Source organism: Pteropus alecto, unplaced genomic scaffold (assembly GCF_000325575.1).
Source record: "Pteropus alecto unplaced genomic scaffold, ASM32557v1 scaffold7, whole genome shotgun sequence".
NCBI classification, from domain to species: Eukaryota; Metazoa; Chordata; class Mammalia; order Chiroptera; family Pteropodidae; genus Pteropus; species Pteropus alecto.
Window position 1 is genome coordinate 41,255,537 of NW_006494614.1, and position 22,722 is coordinate 41,278,258.

The 22,722-nt window shown below is 38.6% G+C and overlaps 1 protein-coding gene across 2 annotated transcripts in view; it reads right to left on the reverse strand.

Moving 5' to 3' along the window:
• The window catches only part of BICRAL (BRD4 interacting chromatin remodeling complex associated protein like), a 35,963-nt gene that overhangs the window by 12,270 nt on the left and 971 nt on the right, over nt 1–22,722 (reverse strand). Inside the window, exons 1-6 of one of the 2 annotated variants that reach the window (XM_025042749.1) lie at nt 22,345–22,361; nt 22,075–22,120; nt 21,571–21,619; nt 21,416–21,484; nt 16,900–18,579; nt 57–162 (exon numbers count right to left, since the gene is read on the reverse strand). In XM_025042749.1, coding sequence (XP_024898517.1) covers nt 57–162; nt 16,900–18,579; nt 21,416–21,484; nt 21,571–21,619; nt 22,075–22,115 — 1,945 coding nt within the window. In that variant the 5' untranslated portion in view covers nt 22,116–22,120; nt 22,345–22,361. Of the gene's footprint in view, nt 1–56; nt 163–16,899; nt 18,580–21,415; nt 21,485–21,570; nt 21,620–22,074; nt 22,121–22,344; nt 22,362–22,722 lie in introns of those variants that run through there. The other variant, XM_015600533.2, reaches the window with a different exon arrangement.

The window sequence follows — 22,722 nt, forward strand, 5'->3', positions numbered from 1 at the left end:
GGGTGTCTGGGAAGTCAGGGACGGACTGAGGAGAGCTTAGTACAAAGGCTCCCGACCTGGCAGTACGGTGCTCAAGAGGCCAGGAATCTGTGCTTGTCTCAGGCCATCTGTGGTCTTGGAAGCGGAAATGGGGGAAGTCTGATTCAAACTTTTTTTCTGAGCCTGTGAAAAAATATTATCGACATGGAAAAATTAATTTCATGACTCAAAGGTTTAACAAATTACTTAAAACACCAACAAAGCCTGTTAATGCCTACCTGGCATCACCTTCAGGTTAGATTACAAAACAAAACAAAAGTTTTAAAACAGTTTCCTAATCACATCAGGAGAATTGCAAGGAGTACCCTTTAAAATCTGCAGGCATGCTGAATTGTTTAGACACCATTCAGTAGGGATGCTGAGTTGATACTAGGCTGCTTTCTTGCTCTTGGAACTGTGCTAGTGGTGCTCACACACAGGCTGAGCAGGGAACTCAGTTTCTATCCCCGGTAGTGTTATAACACGCCTGCAAGGATTATGACCCTATCAGTCTCTACGGAGGGTCAGCACAGACTCTGAGCACCTGGTTGGGGCCCAAGCACCAATCCCAAACCTACTGTCAACACTCACTGTTTTCTGAGTAGATGATCTAAATAAAGTATATTTCACCCCCTGCTACCTGATGTGGCTCTAGGTTGCATCATATGTCAACACCTGGTGGCATGTAACTGGGAAATGTAAATTCAACTGAATATTAGCCTAAGCAAATATTAGAAAAATTAATCTGATATTTAATTTATTGTATGCTTCTTTTCTGTAAACAAGAAAGATGAAATGGATGATAGTTAAGGACTAACAAGTTCCTTTTCACTTTAAAAGATGTTATCTCTAGAATGCACTTAAGGTAATAAAGGGCTTTTAAATTACTCTCAATTTTTAATCTTCTATGTCATTATTATTCATAATGCCATAGGTTTTCAGAGTTTTTCCTTCTTTTTTTTTTTTTTTTTGTATACCATCAGTGGATTTAGAGTTTAGTCTAACCATCTCCACAAGGGACTCAGACTATGACCTTGGCTTAGGTGAAATGTTCTCACCAAGCATTCACGTGTGGGGGCTCACATAGACCCTGGCAATGCCTAAGCATTGGCCAACTAAACTCATGTTAATATTTCTGTTCTAAAGAATTAATTAGTCTAAACAATTATCTATTTGGTTCTCTTTTCTAATATAAGAATGGAGAAGGTTTGGACATTACCCAAAAAAGACTGGAGGAGGCCATAACAAAGTTGGGAAAGGTAGCCTTGCTCATCCTTCCATTAGCAGGGAAGGTCTGACCTGTGTCATTCTAGGTAGACAGGCAATCAATTCTTAGTAAGAAAATCATGAGGGGAAAATCTTCCAGTTTCCACAGTATTTCCTTGAAAACATAACTCCATACTCTCCCACTATAGGGAAGGTCTTCACATAGAAGACACCTGTGCTGTGAAGAGGCCCGGGGCAGACAGTGATCGCAGGTCCTTACAGATATTTTCAGGGCATGAACACTAAGGTCCACCCTGAAGGAAAAGCAAAACAGATAAAACTTGGAACAATGCAGTTTAACAAGGCAAGGCTATAATTAGGTGGGATTCTGACATAGTGAGATCAACAGATGAATAGAGGAACCAGATTAATATGTTCAAACGATCAAAGTCCTTATACAGCTGTTGCCTGTACACATTTTGGAATTTCTTTCAATATGCTTAGTTTACATGAAACAGAAGAATATCACCCTCATTGCTTTAGAACATTGCTTTTTTTTTTTTTTTGATGAAAATGATCTCCCATCTTATTTCTCAGGCATGACCTGGATTACTCCTAGCTATTAAACAGACAAGTAAAACAAAATCCATGCATACATAAGTAGTAAAATTATAAAGAAAAAAACAAGGAATAAATTATCATAAAAGTCAGGAGAGGGGTTGAGACTGAGAAGTCACATGGAGGGCACTGGTTTCTGTGCGTACTGGCAATATTTTATTTCTTGAGTGGTTATATGGATGGGTATTTGCTTTATAATTACTTGTTAACTGCACATGTATGTTTTGTGCATTTTTTTCTATATGTGTTCCATTTCACAATACAGAAGAATAAAAGGAAAAAAGCCCAGAACAATCTTATCTAATGTCAAAGCTTGAAAATTTGCCATCATCTGAGGGTATAGAGTGCTTCTGTGTCTAAAAGCAAAGTTATTATCTGCAGAGGGCACGTCTCCTTTCAGCACGTTCTAGGTGTTTCACAGTCCCTTGTTGGCCTGTGTGGGTGTCGAGCATTGGCATCTGTGTGTTCTCATCCTCTAACTACTGCCTTGGTTCCTCATTGCATCCCATCCCTCGGGACTAGAACAATCAATCCAGTTGTTTCCTTGTGGGGGTAACAGAGGTTTGGGGTAGGGTGGGTAGGGCCATGGTGGTGACAGAATCGAATTCCATTGGGGAACTTGGTCTGGCCTCTACATTGGAATCACCTGGATTTACCAGGTCTGCAAGTTTGGAAAGTTCTGCTGTTTCCAGAAGTCACTGGTCACTCCCAGTCCACTTATTTTCAAGGCAGGACTTTTTTTCTCTGTCTGGTTCACTGCATCCTCAGCACCAGAACAAAGCCTGGCACCATAGCAAGCACACAGCAAACACTTGTTAAATAAAAATGAGTGAATGAATTCCACTGCAGCATAAGTCATAAGGGCCTGTCCCTTCTCCCAGTCCAGCCGCCCCTCCTTTCCCTCACTCGCCAGGAGCCATCGACTTTCTCCTATTCCCTAAATTTAGGCTGCCCACAGTTGACAATCTTTTCCAGAAATAACATTTATCATTCTGTTGTTTTTACTAAACTCTTAGAGAAGGCTTGTCCTTGAAATGTATTTTCTTCACAAATAGAGAAGCTATTTCAGGATATTTTGTTGAGCACTTGGCTCAAAGAACTCTACTAATATCAACGTACAATTTTAACTATTTAGACCCCACAAATTATCTTGACACTAAGTGAACACATAGTAAAACCCCAGTGAATCAGAATACTTAACATGTTAATTTTGCCCTCCTGGTACATTTTGAAAGAAGCCAATTACAAAATTAGCAAGATATTTATCCAACAACAGCCATTTGCTGAATGAGGGAGACCACTTGGATCTGCCTAACCATACTCTCCTCTGGGAATTGTCACAGAAATGGGTCAGAGCCAGCAAGGTTAGAGCACACACAAAGGTGTGTTACCTGCCAGAGGGTGTTAAGCTAAAACCCTGGGAAAGAGCACCTTTCCTCCCCTCCCTCCACCCAAAAGTGCCACATCCACCAGAGGGGGCAGTTTACTTCTCCAGAAGGGTGCCTTTTTCTGTTTGGGCCCAGAGGGGCACTTTTCCCCAATTTGAATGAAAGCCTGGTATAGAGCAGCAGAGGCCCTGCTTGGCTACTTCCTCATGTTTCCCACAACCTCGCTCCTCTGGCCGTGGCTTACTGAGCAGGCCAATCAGACTCTCTCCTGGGAATTTAGAGTGGGGGTGGGAAGGGGCGGTGGATACCTAAGGGCTGTGGTTCTCAAATGCTGGTTTATAGACTGGTTATATGAAGAGCACCTGGGGAGCTTCTACAAGGCAAAGTTTCTGGGTTCCATCCACAAAGATCCATTCAGAAATCCAATGTGGGCTTAGGAATTTATAATTTTAAAAAGGTCTCCAGGTGATTCTGATGCATTACTAAGTTTTGGAAACCACTGCATTTGCAGTCTCTGTTAAATCCTTGGATCATAATGTAAAGGTGGCCTGGTGGCCATTTTGGTCCAGGAGAAGAGTAAGGGGAACAATGAAGGCGAGATAAGAGGCCATGCTATCTTCAGGAGGTTGAGAGAACAGCGGAGAGCCTGATTTCTGACTCTCATAAGGAGATGCACTATATTTCCTAGATATTCCCGCCCCCTCTCCCCACCTTTTTTTGTGTAAAAGTGTTAGGGTGAGTTTCTTATAGTTGCAACCCAAAGTACCTTGACTAAGATGTTTGGGCGTCAACTGTATACCCAGCACTATAATTATCACAGAGAAGGAAGCTGAAGGATACCATACACGATCTTTGCCCCCTGAAAGTTTACCATCCAGAAAACATCCAGGCCCACCATTTGATCAGTGAACTACAATTATGGTATCCAGTCTCAACTGGGCTCTCATGCCTGTCCAGGAATCCTTTCTTTCCCCTAGCCAGCTCCTTTGTTCTTTCCCACAGAACACTATTTCATTATTTTCAAACCTGTAAGCCAGGTGAGAACTTGTTCAACTTTCAAAGCTACAATCTTATCTGCAGCACCCCTTTTCGTCTTTCCCCCTTCTTTTGTTATAACTGAAGAGCCATCCTCCTTCTTTTCTGCAAAGAAACCCATCAGTGCTTTAGAATTCATTGTCCTTCTCCTTGTCAGCTTTGAAAAAAGCTCAAGCCTTTCCCATATCTTAAAAACAAAACAAACCAAAAAAAAACCCAATTCTCTTGACCCCACACATCGTTGTAGCTACTGCTGTCTCAGTTGCTTTCATTTTTCTAAAAACTGTCTGTACTCATTACCACATCTCACTCTCTTTAGTCTTGCAGTTGGCCTCTGCACCTATCATTCCATAGAAACACATCTTACCACGGCCAACTACTGTCTTCTTGTTGCTAAATCTGTCAGCAATATTCTGATCCTTACCTCCACTGACTCCTCAGTGACACTTCACTCTGTGGGCCTCTTCCTTCCTGCCTGCAACATTCTCTTAGATTCCAAAATTCTAAACCCCATTGGTTTTATTTCTCCTCTCTGGAACCTTCTGAGTCTCACTTGTGGACTCCTCTTTCTGTGTCCATTTCCTAAATGTTGAGGTGCTTTGAGGTTCTTTTCTGGCCGTTTTTTCTTCTCTATTTACATACTCTCCCTGATCCATTTCATTCACTTCCACTATTTTGATTATAATTTATATGCTGATCAACCTTACTTCAGCACATATTTTAGTCCTATGCTTTAGTATATATAGCAGTTTATCATACAACTTAGTTGTCCTACAGAAACCTCAGACTTGACAAATATATCCTAAAATAAACTCATAACTTCCCTTCAAATCACAATTTCTTCCCATGTGCTCTATCTCAGTGAACCTAGGTGTCACTGTCAGGAACCTATGTGTCATCCTTATTTCTCTACTATAGCCAATCAATTAAAAGTTCTATCTAACCTAATTATCTCAAATCCATTCACTGCTCACCATCTCTATTGCCACTTGGCTAGTCTAGGTCTTCACTATTTCATGCTTAGACTACGACACTGGCTCCTTAACGTGACACATAAGGTCCTGGATGATTTGGTCCTGGCTCATCCTTCCCGCCTAAACCTTTGCACCCCTCACCTGTACATGTTTTCCTTCCCCCACAGTACCATGGCCTTTTCTCTCTCCAGGCTCTGCACTTGCTGTTTCCACCCCTAAACATTCTTTACTCAGGCCCTCTCTTGCTGGAGAATTCTTCCTTCTCCCTTAGAAGGTCTCGGACAAAAACCATCTTCCCCAACCATCCCATGTGGTTAAAGGTTTCTTTGCAGAGCCTGGCACTCTGGACTACCTCTACTAGAGCACTTAATTACTGCATGTGGCTGTCAGCTTATCTATCTGCCTCCTGCCATGCAATAGATTATTGTGTCCCTGGGACCTGGCAGAGAGCTGGCCCTGGTAAGTACTGAAATACTATTGAATGACTGACTAAATCAATGAAGGAAACATTAGCACAATAAGAGATTTTATACCTAAGTGGGCAGTACAAACAAAAAAGGCAGAGAAAAAAAATCAAGGGAGGGACTGAAAGGCTTTATTCGTGGAGGGGCTTTGGGTGGAGTCCGAAGCAGGGGAAGAATTTAGACCTGATAGCAAAGGACTTTCAATGAATACCCATCAGCAAAGGCTGGAGGCTCATGATGAGTCTGGGAACAATGGGAGTCAGCCTGGCTAACCTGGACAGTTTCTGACTTGGATAACCTTACTCACCAGCCAAAGAAGTTTGTGCTTTCTCCTGTGGCAAAAGAAAGCTCCCAGATGATTTGGTTCAGGTCATCAAGCAAATGTTTTAGAGAGATTAAAGTGGTGGAAATCAGGCTTTTGGAAGAGGCTAAAGGCAGATTAATCACCTAGACAATTGTTACAGTTGTCTAATTGTGATATGAATGGGCCTTGGAAATCATCTAGCCCAGTGGTTCTCTATTCTGGTTGTACTTTAGAATCACTTGGGGGAGCTTCTGAACAATGCAGACGCCTAGAGCACTTTCTCCAGACCATTTAATCAGAACATATGGAGGTGAGGCCCAGGTATTCATAATTTTTAAAATCTCCCCAAGTGAGTGATTCTATTGCATAGCTAGGATCCCTCATTTTTAAGAAGAGAAAACTAGGGCTCAGAGAATTAAGATACGAACTCAGATCACAAAACACTAGTAAGTATCAAGGCAGGACCTACAAGTGAGCTCTGACTCCTAATCTAACTTTTATTTTTCCCAGTATACTGCAGTCCCTCTTAAAGTCTAGCTCAGGTTATGGATATAGAAAAAGAGAGAAATGGAAAGTAGTATGGTGTAGATAGCTAGCAGATAAAGTCTGCCTTTATGAGCAAATTTGCCCATGCTCTGAACCTCCGTCTCCTTGAAATAGGAATAACGCTAGTTGTAGCCCCAAGATAAGGATTAGAAATACTATATATTGTCCCTGGCACTCTATCTGTTGTTAATAATATGATCATGATTTTCATTATTATTAGAAAGAATGGATATGAGACATTCAAAGAACTTGAAGGATCTGATAACTTATTAAAGGTTTAGAAGAGAGGGAAAAACAAGAACATCTAGATTTTGAAGTCTAGGTGTCTGAAGATGCACTGGTTCCACAGTAAGGTAGGCAGGCTGAGCTAGAGGGGATAGAGAATTAGGGAGGAATAGGCAGTACTGAAGACTTCAGTTTTGATCACTGTAACCAAAGCATATGGTAGGTGCTGCTCTTAAGGAATTTAAAATCTACTAAATCTTTTTGTGATCTAAGGAGATTTAGACGTCAAATAAATTATTTACTTTGTTTGATAGGTTAAACTCTTATAAATCTCCTTCTTTAATCATTGACTTTTGAGTATTAATCCATTTACAAGAAAGTTTAAACCCTGTAAATGATGCTCTGCATTAAGAGATTTAAGTTCACAGGGCTCCCTGGAGAAATGGCTGATTCTAGGTCTTAGGCGAGGTAATCATAAGACAAGCCTATAATATCTTGTGCTATAAGGTGCTCAAAGGAGATGGGAACATGTCAAAAGCATAGAAGCCTCCACTGATCAAATTGGGGACAATTCAAACATCAAAAATAAATAAATAAATGAATGAATGAATGAATGAATGAATAAATAAATAAATAAAGCGAGCGAGCAAGCAAGCAAGCAAGCAACAGATTGTAACACATTAACTACAAAGGAAACACACGATCTTTTAGAGATATACACTAAAATATTACAGATAAACATATGTCTGGATTAGTTTCAAAATAATATGGGGCAGGGAGAAAGTGAGTGGGGTATGGATGAAACAAGAATAGCCATGAGTTGGTAAGCACTGAAGCTGATTGAGTATAGGGGCTCATTACACTCTCTTGTCTACTTTTGCTCATGAGTAAAATTCTCCATAATAGAAAGTTTAAAAATGAATGCAACCCCCCCCCAAAAAACCTTATAAGTTTATAGTGTTACTTAAATTACTCAGCCATAAGAAAAGATGAAATACTGCCATTTGCAACAACAGGGATAGATCTTGAGGATATCATGCTAAGTGAAATAAGTCAGACAGAAAAAGGTGAGAACCATATGATTTTACTCATATGTGGGATATAAAACTAAAAGTAACAAACAAACTTGATAAACAATCAGAGACTCATGGATAAGAACAGTGGATTTGTGGTTACCGGAGGGGAGGTGGGAGTGGGGAGGTAGATAGCAGTAAGGCGGGTGTCAAATATTTGGTGGCAGAAGGAAATTTAACTTTGGGTGGTGAACACACAATGCAATATACATACGATGTATTATTGAACTGTACACTTGAAGCCTATTTGATTTTATTAACCAATGTCACCCCAATAATTTTAATTAAAAAAAAAAAGCGAGAGGCAGAAGAAAAGTTCTGCTTTATGGAAAAATCCCAGCTAATAACTATAGATAGGATAACACAATCGGAAAATCATTTTGCAAACATAAGGGTAATATTCAGGGGAGAATTATCAATGGAGTCTCAAATCACTGAATGAAAGGCTGGGGAACAAGATAGTCTAGTGGTCTCAAAGCACTATCCTAGAGATCATTTCTTCTTTACAAAGGGAACAAGGTACCTGTGAGCACCTTGAGGAGAAATCTGGAGGAGGCCACCATGACTGAGCGATCGTACTCAAAATCACCAATAATGGAACAAAACGACATTATGTGTCTTGCCAAAATTTAGACTGAATCTAATCATAAGGAAAACAATCAGATAACTCCACACTGAGGGCCACTCTACAAGATAATTGATCTGGGTGGCAGCAGACTAAAGAGATACGACAATGAATGAAATCAGTGCTCTATGCCAAGTTTCTAGAGTGAAGCATTGTCATAAAGGACATTATTGGGTTAACTGGAAGAAACGTGATCTAATTTTATTATATTAATGTTAAATTTCTTGGGTGTGACAGTGATATTGTGGTTGTGCTGAAGAAGGTCCTTGTTCTTAGGAGATACCTGCTGAAGTATTTAGAGGTAAGGGGGCATGATGTTTGTAATTTAATTTCAAGTGGTTCAGAGAAAAAAATTTGTATGTATGTGTGTGTGTGCACGCGCACGCGCGTGTGTGTGTGTATGTAGAGACAGACAGACAAAGCCAATGCTGCAAAACATAAACACCTGGTAAATCTAGGTGAATGGGTTCACTGTACTCTTTCAGCTTTTCTGTGGGTTTGAAAGTTTTCCTAATGCAAAAGGTGGGTGAGGACTTAAATTCACTCTACAAGAAGCTGGTTACATTGGTTGTCTGCAGGCAACTGGGAGGCTGGAGGACAGAAGGAGGGCAATTTTTCACTGTAGTATACATCTTTCTGTGCCTTTTGATTTTTGAACCAAATAAATTATCTATACCAAAATAAAATGTATGCTTAAAAACCTAATCCTCTAATATTAACCTTGTATAATATCAAAGCTTGCTGAATTAAACTTCTCCAAATAGACAAACACTGAAGGCCCTGGTCATGCTATTTATGTTCATTACACTGCAATATGAAGTAATTTATACAGAAATTTTACACAGAAATTATCAAGTAAAAGAGTTGCTATAAGTGTTTCTGGATGTCCTAGGGTTTAAATGTTAGACAACACCTCAACACTACTTTTCCAATTCATGCTGCATCTAAGGTTATGTCTTCCTTAATCCAATACACCTGATGCTTTAATTGTTCTGGAAAATCTACAGCAGGAACACACTTGACAAAATGCAACTGACCTAGTCCCCAATACTTTTTGGCAGTAAAAGGCACAATAAAATTACCCTGGAGCTGCCAAAGTTGGCTTCTTGTTTCCTTTGGATAACTGAAACTTTTGGGAGTCAGAGAGATTTTTTTCCCCCATTGAAGCATTATTTTAAAAAAAGAAATAAAAAGAAATGATTATGCTGATTATAATCAATTATAATAACAAACATAAAGCAAATCAATACATACTGATATAAAATGATCCTCAAGTAATATAATTAAGCAAAACAAATCTGTGGTGTGTTGCAGAGATAGGTATATATATGTGATATTGCAGATATCTCTGAAAGAATAAAGAATCTAGAAACAGTGGTGGCCTCTGGGAGGGAAACTTGAGGAAGGAGACCTGACTTTTTACTCTAAACTACTTTGGAACTGTCTTTAATTTTTACCAATTGCATGTTTTACTTATTTGTTTAAACATGAACAAATGTAGTTTGATAAATGCTGTTTCGGTATCACCTTCTCTATGAGGAGTAAGTTTTTAAAACTAGAAGAAAATTAGAATAACCTGTAATCCTACCACCTGGAGAATTGCTGTTAATGTTTTAGTGCATTTCCTTCTAATCAAGTTTCTGGATGTTTTGTAAGCAAGAGGGTTTTCTGTTTTCTAATTCGCCATATTGTTTCTCCCCAACATTTTTCTGAAAGTGAAAACAAATTGCTTATTAAATATTTTACATTTTAATGTACATTTTAAATATTTTACATTTAAATGTACACTTTATTCTGTAAGCCTTTCCTCAGATCTTTAATCATTTTTTGAAACATTTAAAATGGCTACTTCATAGTACTTCATCATATCCAATCTTTCTCTTATTATTGGATATTTGGGTTTCAGAAAAAATTTTGCAACACTTTGGTTGCAAAGATTATCTATAGTATTATATTTTTTGAGTAAGAAAAGGGAAAATAAGAAAAAATACATGTATCTGATTAGCTGTGCGAAAATAACATAGGATAAATAAACTAGAAACTAAAGAGACTGGTGAATAGAGGGGGTGGGTGAGAACTGGCAGAAAAGGATGGAGGGTTGAGGTAGAGAGCAGGGTTAGGGAAGAGTGAGATGGCTTCAGGTACACTTTCTGCATAGTCCTGAGTTCTGGGACCATGTGTATGGTTCATGTGTTAAAAAGAAATTAAATAGATAAAATCGACAAGAATAGTGGGGAAAGAATCCAAAATAAAATATAAACAAAAATATTTTTTAAATGAATAGTATACCAAGGATGAAAAATAAAATGAAGGAACTCAAGTAATTTTTGAACATAGAATTTTGACCATATATCTTTAGACTAAAAAAGACAGAATTGTAAACCAATACTGAAATCTAATTAGTAGGCTTGTTTTTCACAGTGGGATGGATTAGTAATTCTGAAATTATTTTCTCTGTACTCTAGGATTGAGCAAATGAGTAAATATATTGTGGAGCTGGTTTTCTCACTGTTAGAAAAGGAGTTACAAATATGGAAACAAGGGAGACTTGAATAAAGAACCCTGTGGTCCTGGATTGGAATTGTATCAGTATGAACTATACAAAACAGATTGATAGATATATAAATAGCTATTGATGTTGGGTTTATGTAAGTCCTAGCTGCAACCTCAGTAGCAACAAATATGTAGTACTGAGATCTTGGTTTCTAAATACTGTTCTCCATTAGAAGAAACAGGCGCCTTTAAGAAATGGTCAATTCCAGGACAGGGGCAGGGAAAGTAAAAGATGAACATGGAACATCTTGTTCTGCCAGAAATTAAAGAAAATGCTCAAAGCATGATGGAAACATATCAAAAGGATGAGCAGCCAAATTGGAGGGGTGCCCACTGTCCATCAAATTAATTTGAGCATCAATATAAATGATTGTAACCATCTTTAACCCATCAAATAAAATAAGAATCCGTAAGTCCATACTGATATAAACAAACATATAAGTAAACAGGGAGAAGGAAAAGCTTTTTCTTAGATTAGAATGCCAACAATTAATATAGAACAAATTAAGGAATTAGAAAATCTCTATTTTGTGACCATCACGATAACAGCTAATTCAGTAAAACTGATTCAATCAAGAATTATCAATGGAAGCGTAAACTAGTGTGTGCAAGTTTGATGAGCAACTGGTTATCTACAGTTTCAAAGTATCTTCCACAAAAAACTTATTAAGATGCATCAAACAATATCTTAAACAAGTGTTCAAAGTTAACATCAACAGTAATGGGACAAGTCTACATTGTGAGGACACATCATTTCTGCAGCAATCCTACCAAAAACATATGACCTAAAACTAATCATGAGGAATATGAGAGAAACCCAAATTTAAGGACATTCTATAAAACTGATTTGTACGCTTCAAAAAATATCACGGTCATTTCAGGTCAAGATAATGAAGTTGATAAACCCTGTGCTCTCCTCCTCTCATGACCACACCAAAATTACAACTACAGAACAACCATCCTTGAGAATCACCTGAAGTCTAGCTGAACAGAAATCCTACAACTAAGGACATATAGAAGACATATAAAGACTGGTAGGAGGGGTGGAGATGCGGAATGGGCTGATCTCAAACCTGCAAGTAGCAGATAAAAATTGGGTGGGTTATCTTGGCTGTAGAGATGCTCCCAGCAGAGTGAGGGAGTGCTAGCCCCACACCGGGCTCCCCAGCCCAGGGTTCCAGTGCCGGGAAGAGAAGTCCCCACAACTTCTGGCTATGAAAACCAGCAGAGATTGTGGCTGAGTGAGACAGAGGACTGCTGAAGTCCCAGGTTTTCTTTTTTAAGGGCCCACACACCAACTTACTCTGAGCTCCAGCGCTGGGCCAGCAGTGCAAAAGGTACCTGGGACATACAGGAGGAAATGAATTATCTTGCTTCAGGGGGAGGACTGGAAGGGCAGCTTTCTCCCAGATAGAAGTGCTAACAGAATCCATTGTTTCTTTGTTGAGCCCTCCCTCTTCCTGGTGTGCAGACAAAGGTGGCCACTATATCTGAGTCTCCATCAATCTGGCTAACTCTGGTTGCCCCACCATGGTGATTCCGAGACTCTGCTCCAGCCAAGTTGCAGGCCTACCCAAGCCTCTTCCAGTGTCTCTTCCATACAAATGGCCTGTCTTGGCTCATATTGTAGACTTTCCTAAAATCTCTCAAAGGTTTACTAAATCCAAAAAAGTAGCATGTGGCCTCGGCATGTCCATACATCTTGCTGAACAGCTCCACGCCTGGCACTAGTGGCAGTTGGCCTCGGTTTGTGGCTTGGCCTCTCAAGGCACCTCCAAGCCCAGCGCATGTGGTAGCCATCTGCAGATTCCTTGGTGGCTTATGCAAGGTGGCCCTGGGCTGAGGCTGAACTTGGCCTACTGCAGGGCCCCTCCCAGGAAGTTCCAGGGCTGGCACACCTGGTGGCTGGTTTCAGACTGAGCCAGAGCACCACTCAGGGCTGCATCCAAGGATGACACAGCCAAAGGGCAGATTGGGCGGGCACCAGTGCACTGCTCAAATGAATCCTGCTCAGTAGGATCAGCCCCTGTACAACAGCTCCTCCACTGCAGTCATGGCCGGTCCTCACAACCAATCTGCCCGAGGGTCAATCCCTCCCAATGTTGAGTAAACAGCAACCAAGGCTCAACTACAACAAGAGGGCACATACAACCTATACAAGGGATGCACCTGGACCACCTAGCTCAGGTGACTAAAGAGACTGCACCACTGGGCCCCACAGGACACCTAGTACATAAGGCCATTCAACTAAGACTGGGAAACATAGGAGCCCTACACAATGCATAGAAAAAAACAGAAAGGCAGCCAAAATTGGGAGACAAAGAAACATGTCCCAAATGAAAGAATAGAACAAAGCTCCAGAAAAGGAACTGAACAAAATAGAGACAATCTACTAGATGCAAAATTCAAAACTCCAGTTATAAGGATGCTCAATGATCCCAGTGAGAACTTTAACAAAGAGATAGGAAATATAAAAGCGGAGATAGAAAACATAAAAAGAAACCAGTCAGAAATGAAGAATACAATAACTGGAATAAAGAATGCATTAGAATAAATCAACAGTAGATTAATTAGATGAAGCAGAGAATCGAATCAGTGATTTAGAAGATAAGGTAGCAGAAAACACTCAAGCAGAACAGCAACAAGAAAAAACAATCCAAAAAATAAGGATAGTTAAAGGGGCTTCTGGGACAACATCAAGTGTACCAACATTTGCATCACAGGCATACCAGAAGAGTAAGAGAGAGAGAGCAAGGATTTGAAAACCTATTTGAAGAAATAATAACAGAAAACTTCCCTAACCTGGTGAAGGAAATAGACATACAAGCCCAGGAAGCACAGAGTCCTAAAAAAATGAATCCAATGAGGCCCGCACCAAGACTAATCATTAAAATGCCAAAGGGTAAAGAGAAAGAGAGAATCTTAAAAGCAGCAAGAGAAAGGCAATTACCTATAAGGGAGTACCCATAAGACTGTTGGCTGATTTCTCAACAGCAACTTTGCAGGTCGGAAGGGATTGGCAATAAATATTCAGTGACGGATATTCAGTGAACCAAGAGTAATCTACCCAGCAAAGCTATCATTTAGAATTGAAAGACAGATAAAGAACTTTCCAAACAAGAAAAAGCTAAAGGAGTTCATCACCACCAAACCTGTATTGCAAGAAATGTTAAAGGGACTTCTTTAAGAAGAAAAAGATTAATAATGTGAATAAAACAACAACAACTACATATCTATGAGTAATTAAATGTAAGTGGATTAAATGCTCTAACCAAAAGACATAGGGTGGCTGAATAGATAAGAAAATAAGAACCTTACAAATGCTGCCTACAAGAGACTCTAGATCGAAAGACCCACACAGACTGAAAGGGGGAGAAAAAGATATTTCGTAAATATGGAAATGAAGAAAAAAAGTTGGGGTAGCAATATTTTTATCAGACAAAACAGACTTTAAAAACAAAGGCTATACCAAGAGACGAAGCAGGACCCAGTAATCGCACTTCTGAGTATTTATTCAAAGAAACCCAAAACGCTACTTTGAAGGGTCATGTGTGTTGACTGCGGCATTATTTACAATGGCTGAGATGTGGAAGCAACCTGAGCATCCATCAATGGATGAACAGATAAAGAAGAGGCGGCATATATATACAGTGGAATATTACTCAGCCATAAAACAGAATGAAATGTTGTCATCTACAACAACATGGGTGGACCTAGAGGGTACTGTGCTGAGTGGAGTACGTCAGACAGAGAAGGACAAATGCCGTATGGTTTCACTTATACGTGGAATCTAAAGAACAAAATAAAGAAACTAACAAAACAGAAACAAAATCATGCATGCAGAGAACATTTTGATGGTTGCCAGATGAGAGGGGAGTTGGGGGCGTGGGTGAAAAAGGGGAAGAGATTAAGAAGTACAAACTAGTAGTTACAAAATAGTTGTGGGGATGTAAAGTACAGCATAAGGAACATAGTCAATAATACTGTAGTAACTATGTATATTGTCAGGTGCTCAATTTATCAGAGCGATCGCTTCATAAGCTATATAAATGTCTAATCACTATGTTGTACACCTGAAACTAATATAATATTTTATGTGAACTCAAAAATTAAAATTTTTTTTAAAAAGTCAAAGAAAGAGAAACTGTTCTAGATTTAAAGATGTGACAACAAAATTAGACAGTGACCCCAGTATGGATCCTGGACAATAAAAACAACATGAAATGATTTTTTTTCTTTTTTGCTATAAGAGACATTACTGGAAAAACTGACTAAATCTGAATAAGGTCTTTAGATTAAACAATAATATTGTAATAAAGGTAATTTCTTGATTTTGATAACTGTACTAAAGTTATATAGGAAATATCCCTGTTTTTAGAAAATAAACACTGAAGTCCAAAGTATTTAGGAGTCAAGAGTATCAAAGAGGTATGTGTGTGTGAGTGAGAGAGAGAGAAAAGGATAAAACAAATGTGGTAAAAAGTTAACATATGAGGAATCTTGGTAAAGGGTATATGAAAATTCTATACTATTCTTGCAAGTTTAACTTTTCTATAAGTCTGACATTTCAAAATGCATACATGTGTGCACACATGCACGCACGCACACACCCCTTTGGTACCAAAAGTAATACACTGAATATCCTTGATCATAAATAATCTTTGCTTCCTTAGGATTCTGAGTGAAATTACTAAGTCAAAGCTATACAATTTTTGAAATACTGATGTACATGGTACAGAGAAGTTTCTTAGTACCTCTAAGTGTGGAGAAGCAAGGCAGTATAAATGGAGGACTGAGAAGGGTAGACCATGGGGTAAAAGTAGAGTGTGGAGCCGGAACGAAGGAAAGTGCTCAGAATGAGTGGGAACCAAAAGCCAGATGAGTTCAAGGATGGGCAGGTGGGGGTGAGGGACCAAAGCTGATGACATTTGAGACTTTTTGGAAGCATAACCCTTATGTGGTTTTGCTAACTGCGCATAGTAATTTGCTTGCACAATGGCATGGTAAGAGCAGGCTCAAGTACTTGGTCAAATGACAATGTCCTGGATCCCTCCCTCTATATGCATCCTCTTGGTGAAAGCCAGTTTCCCACTGTTGAGTCACACTGAGTCCCTGAGCCTTTCTGATTGGCACTGAAAGAGCAGCCACATCTTCTCCACTCAGTCTATAGTTATATGACCTAATGGCTTGCTATATGATAAAAGTAAATAATTTAAAACAAGCTTTCATTTTAAATACTCATAACATTCCATCAAGTATATACAGTAACCTCTCACTTAAAGTTGTCAATAGGTTCTGTGACTTTAAGCAAAATGATATGTAATGAAACCAATTTTACCACAAGCTAGTTGATATAAATAAGAGTTAAGTTCCTATGGCATCTATCAATGTTATAACAAAACAACATTGAATGAAAGGATTTTATTCAAGGACCTGCTATGTATTAATATTGGATCTTAATGAGTATTTACTATTTATCATGCCAGGGACTACTCTAAGTGCTTTATGTGGATTACTTCACTTAATCCTCCAAATAACTCCATTGGGAGGGGTGGTAGCATTACTATGTCCATTTGACTGGTGAGGCAAATCAAGTCTAGACAGTTAAGACTTGTCAGAAAGCTTAGATTCAAATCTATGAGTCTGACTTTAGAGTCTTCACTCTAAACCATAATGCTACGCTGGATAAAAAATTTCAATTAAGAAGAATAAAGGCAATCAATCATAAGTTGAAAATTTTATATAAGTCAGATAAATATATTAATAACAAATAAGAAAAAAGCCTAGGATGAACATTATATTCTATTAAATACACATTCCATTTTTCCATTCTGTCATCATCCAAGCATTCATCTGATAAAGGAACTTACCTGACAGAAGAACTGTTGCTGGGTTCCTGCTCCAGGGGTGTTACTGAAGGTGCTGGTAGATTTGGAAGAAGAAATTGGAAGACGATGAGACACACTGACAGGTACTGGAGTCCTGTTTGGCTGGGTCAGTGGATCTCCCGTAAAGTTTGATCCTGATGCACCCGACTGAACTGCAGACCCAAGACTAGGATGGGCAGTGCTGGATGAACTGACAACAGGGAACCGACTAGGTCCTGACATGCTTGTCACCGAGGGCACAGTGGTGAAGCCCGGTCTTCCTTGGGAGACGTTACTCTGCCCAGGTGACAGGTGTAATACAGTTGGTGATGCCTGCTGCAAGGGCATCTGTCCACCAACAATCTGAGGAGAGGCATGATTGACTATCACTGGACTTCCAGAGGCGGAAAATGTCTGCCCAGACACTAACTGGACGGCGGGATTCTGGTTGTTTAGCATCTGTCCGGAATACGATTGGTTGGTCCTGAGCATGTTGGAGGAGCTTCTGTTCAACATGACATGCTCTGAGGCCACTTGGCCAGAAATGAGCTGAGAAGACTGGGTCTGAAGAAGTTGCCCATTTATAGTTTGGACGTGGTGTACCGAGTTGGAACTGACGGGAAGGCTTGTAGGTATGAGGAACTGACTCTGGGGTGCGTGAGGCTGGCCCATGGGGGAATGAATGACAATACTACCTGCAGCACTGCTCACTGCCTGTGAGGTGACTGGTTTTCTTGTGTTCTGTTGGTTTACAATGTTCACAGACATGTGCGGACCAACTACTGAGCCCTGGGGTGAGCTTGCAGAGGCAAAAGAGATCCCTTGTTGCACATGGTGCTGTTGTATTCCCAAATTGTTCACATTGTATGTATTTTGCTGACCCATCTGAATAGGCTTTGGCTGGATATTAATCGGAACTTTATTTGAATTTGGTGCAAGACCTCTTTGTATGATGATGTTATGCACAGGTAAAGATGTTTGAAAATTTGTGCTGTTAAACGGAACGGTAACAGGCTGTGCTACTGGACTGGAACTGGAGTTGCCAAACAAGGAGTTGCCATTAGGAGTCTGTCTATGAACCAGAAGCCCTCCACTCACATTTGATGGAGCTTGCTGCCCACTGCCCTTTAATATGATTTGAGATCCATCTAGGTTATTAATCGTCATCATGGAAGGTTGATTACCAAATGACCCAATTAATTGTATTTGACCAGAACCACTAAGCTGACTGCTATTAGACAAATGCTGGCTGGGAACACTGATCCCCACGTGTTGCATAAAGCCATGTTGCACACCCACTGTATTGCTTGCAAATGATGCTCCAACAGGCACGTGAGTCACCCCTATAGGCTGCAGCGTCTGACCTGAGTAATTAGAAACATTAGAAGCCTGAGTAAAGGATGCTGATGAAGAAGGATGAAGCTGAGCTTGTGCAAACTGTTGGCTTGAACCTATACTGGCATCCAAATATGCCTCTTCCGCCAATGTCTGTTCAGTGATATTGGCCTCCTGCAAGGATTTCTGAAGAATGTCGAAAGGTTGGTCTTCACTGAGATCAGGAAGAGGAGAAGACTCAAGTTCATCTTCAAGAAACTGAAGGCTACTTGAAAGTGGCAGTCCATCACTGGGCCCTTCTCCAAGCTGGTTGCTCACAGCTTTGAGGGATGACTTAGGATCAGCATTCTAAGAAAAAAAAATAAGGAGTATCTTACATGGCATAGCCAACCTTTGAAAGAGATTCTCAAAAAAAAAAAAAAATTTAATCTCACTTTTGCATATGAATAAAGCATGACAGTTTGCTTTTCAGGCACATCTCTCTAAACTGCTCACTTTATTCTGATACTTTATTTCCTTAGTAATGATGTTGAACATTATTTTTTTAAGTATATGCCTTCATTGCTCTGGTAAATTATTTTACAGAAAATAGATAAACAAAAGGAACATACTAATGATTACTTGTAGTTCAGCATCATTTTTCGAGATACTGGCACAGATTTTAATTTTCAGGATTGCTTTCGGTCCAAGGCTTAATTGGGACTCAGCTAAGGAGGTATGTGTATTGAGGAGAGAGTCATGTCTAGTACTTTGTAACACAAGAGTGTAAGCAAGTTTTAGGAATTCAGGGTGTTGTTCTATTAGAGGTCCAGAGGTATCCCAGATTCAGCCCTGTTTGTTAAGGTTTCTCAGAACTTCCCTAGTTCTAACTCCCACACCTCAGCAAGATCAGTCCAGACAACACAAGCTTCTCACATAAAATGAGTGAATGGTCATTTGATTTCTTAGAATTACTCAGCTTATTATGATGTTTTAAAAACTACTCCAGTGTCCTATTCAAAAGTAAAAGTCCATCAACATTTATTTATCAAGTACCCACTTATGTATTAGTTTCTGTCCTTCAGGCATCCTTAAGGAATAAGCATTCCAACTAGAGGCAAACAACACAGGCATATGAAGAGAACTGAACATGGTCACTCATGAGTAAGATACACTCCACTAGGCCAATGGTTTTTCATGGGACATGTCAAAATTATAAAAGAAAAGATATGGCATTAACCACTATTTAAAATAAGGTGAAGACAATGTGAATGTACTTAACAATGTGAATGGTACATTTAAAACAGCAAATTTTATGTTATATGTATTTTAACACAATTTAAAAATTTAAAAAGGTGAAGAAAAAAATAAAAAAAGATCAACAATCTTGGTCCATAATTTCACTTATATGTGGATAAACAAAACAGAAACAGACTTATAGATACGGATAGACTTATAGAAACTGGTGACTGATTACCAGATGGGGGGTGGTTTGAGAGTCTCGGCGAAAAAGGTGAAGGAATTAAGAAGTGCAAATTGGTAGTTACAAAATAGTCATGGGGATGTGAAGTACAGCATAGGGAATATAGTCGATAATATTGTAATAACTATGTACAGTGCCAGGTGGGTACTAATCGGGGGGATCATTTTGTAAATTATATAAATGTCTAACCACTATCCCATATACCTGAAACTAAGATGAGTGGGATATGTACTTGTGTTTAAAAAATATGTGCATATTTATAATAGCCAAAAGGTAGAAACAACACAAATGTACACTGATGGGCAAATGGATAAACAAAATGTAGTATATACATTAAATGGAATATTATTCAGCCTTTAAAAGGAAGGAAATGCTGACACATGCTACGACATAAATGAACCTTGAAGACAAAAGCCAGACACAAAAAGACACATATTGTATGATTCTATTTATATGAAGTATTTAGTTAGAAGAGTCAGATTCACAGAGACAGAAAGTAGAATGCTTGTTACCAAGGTCTAGGGTGAAGGGAGAGAAGTGAGTTAGTGTTTAATGGGGACAAAGTTTCAGTATGAAAAGATGAGAAAGTTTTGGAAATGGATAGTGGTGACGGTTATACAAAAATGTAAATGTACTTAGTGCTACTGAACAGCACACTTAATAATGGTTAACATGGTAAATTTTATGCTATGTAAGTTTTCCCACAATAAAAAATATTTGTATGTATTGCTTTAAAAAAAAGGAATGGTTGGTCCAACTTGCAAAACTAGAGATTTTCAGCCTTAGGCTAATAAGGTGTTGGGGGATTGATGATGGGAAGAACTAGGTAGAAAAGTCAAGACTAGTTTATTTGACTAGTACCCACCTGCACTGTACACAGTTATTATAATATTATTGACTATATTCTCTATGCTGTACTTCAGATCCCTGTGACTATTTTGGAACTGCCAATTTGTACTTCTTAATGCCCTCACCTTTTTCACCAATCAGTAGTGAAATGGGACTAATGTGGTCTCAGTTAGGTAAATACCATCTTAGGACTTGAAGTATCATAGGCTTACACATAGTAATTTGGACACTGTCTCCAGGCAGGATCGCCTATTTTCCGGGTCAGATTTGTCTAGAAGCTCCTGGAGCTTTAAACTATGACCTCCAGAACCTGGTGGCTTGGGTTAGAATCCTAGCTCTGCAGCTCCTGGATGCGTAATTTTGTAGAGTACTAACGTCTCTGTGCTTTGGTTTCCTTATCTATAAGATATAGATAATAATAGAATCTACTTCGTGGAGTTATTGTGAGAATTAAAGAGGTTGATTATGTTAAACCATCAGTACCTCGAACATACTAAACCTCAATATGTTTCAGTTATTATTATCTTTTTTCTCATTTAAGATAAAAATGTTTAGCAAGTGACTACAGTTAATAATTTCTTTAAAGCTCTGCAACAAGGTTCAAAACACTCTAATATGACTTTCTCAGGTTATAACTTTTCTGAGACATTTTAAGAAGAAAGTTGAAAACTTAGGAAAATGGCAAAGGAAATCTCATATAGCTTGTCTTAATTGACTAAAAGTAGAAAGTGTCAACATAATTCAGTGGATTTCCTTCTGTGTCGATTACAAAAAACAAGGTAATGATTTTCATCATGATACAAAGGCAAGTAAAGCTCAATTCACAAGGCATCAATGAGACAAAAACACTTGTCATTGTATTCAAATACTCACACTAGAGTTGGCGAAAATTGAATTTGAATTGGCTGCAGAATATCCTGCATTAGTCAAGTCATCATTGCTCTGCAAAGGTACAAATTCAACAGAGTGATTACTTTAACTGTAAAGAAGAAACAATTTATATCTGTGATGTTCTAAGTATTACTTACAGATTTATTACTAGGTCCATGTAGAAAATAGTTCAATGCTTGTGGGTCTCTAGAAAACAACGAAAAAAGGGAAAACAACAAATAAATACATTATCTATGTTTAAGATTCATTTTTACTAGGGTAAAAATAAAACAACATATTAGCCTGAGTAAAATTCTCTCCCTCTTTTAAGCAGTTTTGTTAGTAGTATTTTGGTTTGTTTACTTATTTATTTATCTATTTATCTATTTATTTATTTATTTAATGTTGTTTTATTTCCTATTATCATTCATTTCCTGCCTTCTGGGATTTGTTAGAAAATGAATTTAATAAAGGATAAATAAAGCATTACCTAATTATGACCCTTATCATAACCAAGTTTCTTTATTTGTTAATCCACACTATATCTATGAAGATTAATTTTTATTTTAAAAACCCATCGGTTTTAATATGCTTATTTAGTTGTTTTAGTACAGCAAGCCTCATACACTTGATTTACCCTGATTTTGGAACAAGCATCTTACCCAATAAGATCAAGGAGACACGAGTCATCATCATCATCCATGACAACTATAAGGAATAAAAAAACTGTTTCAGCAAAGCATATTAAAGCCAGTAGCATCTGTGCAACATAAAAATATACTATATACGTTCCTAGATAAACAGCTGTGTACTTCATGTGAGTTTTTCTTTTAACTGCTTTATTAGTAATAGGATCTAAATTTTTTGTGGTCATTCAAGAGATTAAGTATTCAATTTAAATAGTTTTTATTGAACACAAATCCTTAACTTACAAGTCAAAAGGAATCTGGACAAATCAAAGATAGTTGGCTGCAACCCCGCATTCGCAGATTCCCCAAAGGGAATGTAAACCCTGAACAGTTAACTTCTTCAAAATGTATCATGAACTAGGAGAGAAATAAGATTTTTGTTTTAGAAAAAATCTCGCAGATACAGAGGTCTTTGAATTTTGTGACTGGATGTTTCCAAACACGTGAGTGATCTGAATTTCTTGCCTTATTTTAGCTATCTTTAGGAAAACAGAAAAGTCAGTTCTCTCTACTTTTTGAGGCAGAAGAAACATCATAGTCCCAGGCGGTATTGCTACAGGCTCTGTCCCAAAGGTCCTACGTTATCTCTTGGCAGCAACACTACCAATTGTTCAATTCCAA